Here is a 7,522-nt window from a genome sequence, read left to right as displayed (position 1 = left end):
CCAGAGAGAAGCAGTAAATGAATGCAGGCCCAGAGTGTCATGGTGGTAGCAAGACAACCCGCTTCACTATTGTTTCCTTTCACCAGGGGACTCTGGGGAGGGATACTGCTGCTCAAGAGACGGAAGGGGACCCTCTCAGTCACAAGAGTATAAAGAGCCTTTGCCAAGCTTCTCTGATGAGTCCAGAGTGCTAGTCTTTCATTTAATTCTTAAAGAGCTGGGATAACTGGGGTTTAGAGATATTGGATAACAAAAGAGGCAGAATCAGGACTTGAACTCAGATCTAGCTGACTCCGAGTCAAGTGTTCTCTCCATCAGTCCATGGAAATCCCTCTCAAACCTCAGGTATTTGCCACCCCCCTGGCCTGGAGCCCTCTTCCCAGCTTACCTCTCAAATGAGCAGTTAGGTTGTATCTTTCAGATCTTAGCTTAGCCAGTCGGAGGGACCTCCCTGACCACCCTAATCTAGAGTACCCCCCCCCTTTAATATCCCACCTTCATAGCCTTTATCCTTATTTCTTAATTATCTTATTTATATACCCCACCCCAGCCCCAGCCCCAGAAGCCCCCATTGTTAGCTATTTGGGAGTAGAAACTTCCTCTTGTACCGAGGTATCCAGGCCTATAGGAAATCAATCAATATTTGTTGAATTGTAAATATATGAATGCTTAGCTTAAAAAGATATAGTCAAGAAGATGGTGGCTTTAAGATGTTTTCCTTAACATAGTTTTATCCACCGTGGTGTTACAATGTGCTTTGCCTCTGCAAAGCCCAGAAAAGTCCCCAGAAGTGGGCAGCCCCAGCACCTGCTCCCCAAACTGCAGCCTGCCTGCAGAGACAAACAGCCCTGGGGTACATGACCTGGAGCCACCCGGGGCAGGGTGAGGTGTGGGAAACCGGAGCCCCACGCGGGCCTGGCGCTGGGCGGGGCTGCCCGGCAAGGCGGCCGCATTGTTTGCCTCTGTGTATAGCAACCAGAAACCACCTCGTCCAGCAGTTTTCGGAGGCTGCCTTCCCCATCCCCCACCCGTTTTTTAATCTCTTAAACTGATTTGTCAGCAGCAGGAAGTGACATGACAGCTTTCTTCACAAAAGGGAAACTCCTCCGCGTTACCATGGGGATGGAGGCCACTGTAAGATCACAGATTTATATAATCTTAAAGGTGTACGCACCATGACGTCATCCTCGGATGGGCCAGGGGAGGGAGGGAAATGGGCGCCGGGGGCTGCGAGTCCAAGGCAAATTAGCTAGGATTTGCAAAATTCCAAGGAAAGGGGAGAATATGGTGGAGGCGTTTGGGGTTGGAATTATCCTGATGAAATAATGGGTGCCTGGAAACCACAGAAAAGCATAAAGCATGCAATGATGCATTTCCCAACTCCTAGAATCAGGGAGCTGGGGAGAACCTTACTCATTGGATCCAGGGCAACCCCGTCATTTTGCCAGTGGGAAAATGGGAAAACTGAGACCTGGGGAGTGCCAGCGGTCATTAAGACAGTTGAGAAAAGGGGATCTAAACATTTCTTCAGGACCCGCTACCTGCTGGGCACTTTATATTCCTGAACCTGTTCCTCACAAGTGAAGCAGGGTTTTATTATCTTCATTTTAAAGATGAAGGGAATTGAGGCCCAAAGGGGATAAGTAGCTTTTCTACCAAGAATTACATGGTAAAGCCATGGTGAAGTTTGATTGGCTCTTACGCTACTCTTTTCCCCACTCCCTCAAGCTTTCTAGGGTAGGACTTGGGTCCCCAGGTTTCTTTCAGGCTGGGTTTCCAATCTCTGTGGCCTTGGGCCCACCCCTTCACCTTTCTGAGCCTCAGTTTCCTCCTCTGTAAAATGGGATCAGGGGTTAAATGAGAGAACAAATGCAAAGCACTTAGCACAATGACTGGCACAAGCGCTAGCTTTCAAACTGACAGCTGTGATAACCACATTATCAATATTAAACAGTAGTTGTCTATCTCCATCTTCACGTAGTTTAAGCATCTTTTCGTCACAAGGTACTGTTGTTTCCTAAGAAAAGCAGTCTCAGGCCAAATGTGACATTTTCTAGAGGGCCCCAACACTGCAAATCCAATACAAGGAGAAAGGGGTTTAACACCCTGGCTCTCCCAGGCTGGCGGGAGCTGGAGTGGCTCACAGTGGGAAAAGTGAGTGAATTGTTTCAACCTGCGGCTCCCTTAAGCAGCCACTGTATTTTTCCACTGCGTGGATCACATTGGAGAGCAATTCTGGTTCAGCCAATGCCTACTAAGCAGAAAGTGATGGCCCGAACCCACAGGGAAGTCAGTCATGGCGTCTGCCACAGACTCTGAGTTGCTGGTACATTTCCACAAAGGGAAATATTTGGTATAGTACATCTCTAGGGTTCGATTAAAAACATTGGGTACGGTGTTGTGTGAGGCAGGTGTATTGTAAGGTATACTTGCAATCAGAAACCCAGCAGAGGAAATGAGCCTGCCAGCTCAGGGTACATTCTTAGAACTTAGAACACAGGTATCTTTTAGGCCCTTGGGAGTCAGTTGGCAGATGCTGAACCAGTGGGGAAAGGTCAAGGACATTGATTCTGCGTCAAGGTCTTAAACAACCATGCTGGGCCAAGACCATGGCACAGGGCACTCCAGGATAAGTCAAGAGGGTTGTTTCATTTCCTGCTTCATACAGAGCTTTTTTTCCAACTAGCTGGGGGAGCAGGAGCTGAGAGCCCAGTAACCCAAGACCTCCACTATTATTTAAATTCTACATTTCTTGGCTGGCTTATGAGCTGGTAGTCAATTGTACCTCTTCTGTTTTAGCCTGTTTGGCAAGAAAGCATAAAAGTCCAGAATATTGCCCCAGAGCAAGTTAGACTTAATAGCCGAACTTCTTCAACAAAATTATGAAATCAAAGCCAAGGTGACCTGAAAGAGGCAGCCACTGGAAATACCGTGCAGATGTCCAAAACATTGCAAATGGTCCAGGAGTGGGTCAGTTTGGGGGGGTAGGGGTGGGAGTTGGGGGGTGAGGTGGGAGCTCAGGTAACTTACATTGCATTTGCTTATAGTGCTGGAAGTCTTTTTAACCATTTGTTGTGTTATTTTCACAAAAATAAAGGTCTTTTCAAAAGCAAAAAGGGAGCAATTAAGAGAGGCAAGTGGTAAAGTGCAAAGCACATAGGATTAGGAAACAAAGCAGAACTAGCTCTCCTGCCACTCAGCTAGGCTTGGTCTCAGCATCATTTGCCAAAGACCTTGTATAGCTGTTTTGAGGGTAGGTAACACACACAGCTTTGCACATGGTAGGGACATTTACGTGAAGTGTTTTGGAGGACTTTATCACTCCTCATCACTCTAGCACAGCTCAGAAGGAAGAAGTAGGCTTTTCATATTACCTCAAGAAAGGCAGTTAAGTGAAAAACACAATCCAAGTAAATGGCCATTTCTTTCTAGCTTTGGCTTCCCTAGGTGACATGGGAGGGAGGACACACCATAAGAAGGGTCTAGAAGGGCACTTTGATCAATGTTAAGAGTTCAGCTACAGCACCTTGTTTTCAAGATAGGTCTCACTTGTTTAGTTCCCTGGTAACCCAGGCATCTTGTGGGACCGAGAAGTCACCAAGGAGTATAGAATCAGATGTGAAGACATTCTGTAGGCCCATGTCTACATTCTCCATTTCATTAGCAGGGTGGGAGAGGGATTGGGTAGGGCTGCCAAAGAAATAAAGCATTGAGATTTCAATAGAAATGCCATAATTTATTCTGTTGTATCAAAAAGTCATCCTTATGTAACAAAAGTTCTTCTTAGAAGAAGAAATATATTATTTCAGGTCATAAATAATCAGCAAACATACAACTGTTGGCAACTTAAAAAAAAAAACCACACTGGTGTTTTCCATCAGTGCTGAAAACAAACCTGCTCAGGCTATATTTACAGGATATTACAGTACTCAAACACAAAAACTGAGGTATTTGGTTCTTCTAGGAGTAGACAATGACGTTTGTGAAGGCAGACCACCTGCACAAAAATAAATAAGGTATCTTCTTGTCTGCATATGTGTCATTGGGAATGTTAATACTGGTAGGTATGTCAAGCATGACGTTTCTACAAAAATCAGGGGCAAGCAAAAAGAAACGGGCTCATGCACTGAGTCCCCTTTTCCTTTCGCCCCTTTTTGTCAGAGGGACTTGATGTACCCACTATATATTGGTCCCAGATGCAAGTTCGGCAAACGCCTTTATGCCAAGTCATCACGGTTGACGGTGGTTTCGGGTGAAATCAAAATAAATAAGGACCGGCCCTCATAAGCCACCCCTCCCTGGAGTTACTGCATTTCTCCTCTGGAGAAGGAGCTTGGGGTCCTCGTAGGTTGTGAAGATCACCTCCCGTGGCCTTTCAGCAGCTGGGAGAGGTCGTAATGGGGCTCTGAAGGTAGCTCAGTGCACTGTTTGTGGAGTGGACGGGGATGGAGACGGGGAAGTTGAAGACGGTGGTGGTGGAGGTGCCTCGGTCAAGCACAGCCAGGGCTGGGCTCCCAGCCTCTGCCGAGCAGTGCGGGGCCAGGACTTGGGACTCGAACTGCAGCAGCTGGCCCATGAAGCTGAAGTTGGGGGAGATGATGCTTCTCCTCTGCTTCACAAACTCAAACGCCTCGTCCAACTTGACTCGGTTAGTCCTCATGAGGTAAGCGAGGCAGATGGTGGCTGAGCGGGAAATGCCTGCCTGGCAGTGAACAAACACCCTTCCCCCGGCATTCTTGATGGAATCTGGAAAACAAAGGGTGGCTGGTTATTCCAAAGCTCTGGAGAACAACCCTGACCCCAGGCACAGAGGGTCTAAGAAATGTCATGTGTCCGGAGAGGGTCATCACCTCGTGCCATCATATGGATGCTGTTCATGGAGGTAATTTGGGCTGGATCTAATCTAAATCTAGATTCAGCTTCTCCACTAAGCCGACTGATCTTGCAACAAGTCAGCCTCATCTTTCTGAGCTTCAGTTTGCTAATTTGTAAACTGGAACATCAAATCCATATTCTGCAAGGATGTTGCCCACAATGGACAGGGGGCTCACTGGCTGGAACAGGGAGGGGAAGAAGGCAGAGAAGTCTCAGGCATCCACTCCACTTACCTATGAAGTCGATTGCTTCGTTGAACCAGGAGCTGATGTCTGCCTTGTGGTTATCTTCCACAGGGATGCTCTTGTACTGGTAGTGCCCCTCAAAATGGTTGGGACAATTGGCCGAGACATTGATCAAGGCGGTGATGCCCAAGGCATCCAGCATGTCCTTGCGGGAAGCGTGATAGGCACTGCCCAGGTACAGAAATGGCAGGATCTCCACCGGGCCACCCTGAAAATCGAGAGATATCCAACACTCGTCAAGCTTGTCCAAAGCCGATGACATTACCCACACCCACAAAAACTCCCTGCTGGAAAAGTCTGCTTCAGATAGCCCATGAACTTCTGGGAAGTGTTGATGGAGTAGAAATAAATAGGTGGACTAAATTCATTTACTTAGTCAGGGCCAACAGGTTCATTTCTGTAGAGCCAGCATTTCCAGACTCAGATCACTGAAGGGAAGAATACATAATCTCCCTCTGTCCCTTCTGTTATAAATAAATCTGCAGGTCACTTTCTCTATTCTCACTGGCACTGCTCTTCCAGGACCTTGCCAGCTGTTCCTTCCCCCTTCTGGCATGGGGCCCCTACTAACCTGGTCGTAGAGTGGGGTGCTGCAGGAACTGCACCCAGATTCCGCGCTGTCAGGAACACTAGTACTCAGGGGGAGGCTGAGCCCCATGGGGGTCGACTGTTTGCTGCACAGCTCCGGGCAGGAAGCTGAAAAAGCTTCATATCCTCCTGGGAATACAAAGAGACATTTTTTTTTTCCATTAGTACCGCTGAGACCCGGCACCTTCATACACTCCCCAACCCACTAGCGCTGGAAGTTTACATCAGAGCCCAGGCAAGTCTTTGTTCCTGGTGCCAAACAAAGCCAATGAAACGTCCCCAGAGATATGATTCCAGCGCCCATGTGCTCCAGGTGGGATAGGTCCCCAGAAGCTGAGGTCCAGAGGTCCCCGGTATGGCCGCAGGGGGGCGCGCAACCCGTCCCAGAGCCTCCCGGAGGGCGTACCTTTGAGGAAGAAGACTTGTGCTGCTCGCGCCTCGCGGCAGAGCGCGCTGGCTGCCAGAGCCAGGGTGCCGTCGCGCTTGGCGCCGTCCAGGGCGGCGCTGCGCTCGTCCAGCAGCACCACGGCGTGGTAGGCGCCGGTCAGCAGACGGCCGCGCAGCTCGGCATTGGGGACGATGTGCTCCAGGCCCATGGCGCCCTTGGCCCGGCGCCGCACGATGGTGCTGAAGCGCACGTTGACTGAGCCGGCGATGTGGCCCGCGTTGAAAGCGAAGAAGGAGCGGCAGTCGAGCAGCAGGCACTGCGCCGCGCGCTCCCGCAACAGCGTCCGCAGGCCTCCGGCGTCCAGGGAGCCCACGTCCATGACCATGGCCGGTCCCAGCGCCCCCAGCGTGCAGGTCTCTCCTACGTCGGCCGCCAAGCTCTTTGTCCTCCGAGGCGAAAGGGCGGGGCGGCGGCTTTCGAGGAAAAGCCCGACCCGGAGTCTGTTTGCGCGGAACCAAACTGCCTTTGGACTGAGCGAGGGGAGTACGCGCCGGACTTCGGGCCACTTCGGCTCTCTCTCTTTCTCTCGATTGTCCCTTCAGGAAGGACTGCTCCCACTACCCCAGTGTCCTTCGCAGCGAACCCTGCGCCGGGGAGCGCGCTTATAAGCTGCCTCTTCGGGGGCGGGGCGGGAAGGCGCGGGGAGGGGTACGGGGCGGGGAGGTTCGGGGAGGCGGGGCGTGCGCTCAGGGGGAAAGGGGCCTGTTTGCTTGAATGGTGGTCATGTGACCGGGCGGTGACGTCGCCTGCCCTGCCCAGCCTGGCGCCGCGGGAGCCAGAGGCGAAGACGTCATCGGCCCTGAAGCTCGGTCCGCGCACCGCGCGCTGGCTGTAGCCCTGGCCCCCGCCCGGCCGTCCGGCCTGCGCCTGGGGCGCCCCCCGAAGGGCGCGCTGCCAGCGGAGGGCTGACCTCCGGCATGCTGGCGGCGGGGAGAGCGGAGGATGTGCTTCCTCCCTCTCCCTCGCCTCTCTTCCCCCTCGGTAGCTCTCCCCCGACCCCACGACCGGGTCCCCCTCTCCCGCGTCCCCACTGCCGCTGGGAGCGAAAAGGAGCTTTCTGCTGCTTTGCATTTCCTTGTCACTAACAGGCGGGGAAACTGAAGTCCGAAGGAGAAGCGAGTGACTTGCCCAGCATCACACTGCTAGGAAATCGTGAAGCTGGGAACCCAGAAGAGCCTGAGCCGAGGGTTGGAGAAAAAATAACAACTCGGGCCACTGAAATGTCGTTCCTACCAAAACCGATCGGGGTGAGGTGGAGTAGAGGGGATCAGGAAAACATTTCCCTTTTCCCAAACTTTCTCTAATGCTGTTACTTCTAAAACTTTCGTATTTAACGAAATACACTCTAAATCACCCCACTCCCACA

At 51.4% G+C, this 7,522-nt stretch overlaps 1 protein-coding gene across 1 annotated transcript; it reads right to left on the bottom strand.

Annotated features, from left to right (window-relative positions):
• Positions 1–3,715: 3,715 nt before the first annotated feature.
• On the bottom strand, positions 3,716–6,748 carry DUSP1 (dual specificity phosphatase 1). Its single transcript, XM_037801652.1, has 4 exons — positions 6,115–6,748; positions 5,692–5,837; positions 5,109–5,328; positions 3,716–4,746 (listed from the first exon to the last, which is right to left on the bottom strand). The coding sequence occupies exons 1-4, from the start codon at positions 6,479–6,481 to the stop codon at positions 4,376–4,378; spliced, it is 1,104 nt and encodes a 367-aa protein (XP_037657580.1). The 5' UTR covers positions 6,482–6,748; the 3' UTR covers positions 3,716–4,375.
• Between the last annotated feature and the right edge of the window lie 774 nt (positions 6,749–7,522).

This window comes from Choloepus didactylus, chromosome 13, assembly GCF_015220235.1.
Source record: "Choloepus didactylus isolate mChoDid1 chromosome 13, mChoDid1.pri, whole genome shotgun sequence".
Taxonomy (NCBI): Eukaryota; Metazoa; Chordata; class Mammalia; order Pilosa; family Megalonychidae; genus Choloepus; species Choloepus didactylus.
Note: the sequence above shows the minus strand (reverse complement) of the source record. Positions and strands in the feature narration are given on the sequence as shown.

Bases quoted from the DNA above. Each gene is read 5' to 3' on its own strand.
- DUSP1 (XM_037801652.1), bottom strand. From the start codon at position 6,481: ATGGTCATGGACGTGGGCTCCCTGGACGCCGGAGGCCTGCGGACGCTG. The intron at 5,329-5,691 runs GTTAGTAGGGGC...CTCGATTTTCAG, and splicing joins GCACCCCACTCTACGACCAG to GGTGGCCCGGTGGAGATCCT. The intron at 4,747-5,108 runs GTAAGTGGAGTG...TTTGTTTTCCAG, and splicing joins CGAAGCAATCGACTTCATAG to ATTCCATCAAGAATGCCGGG.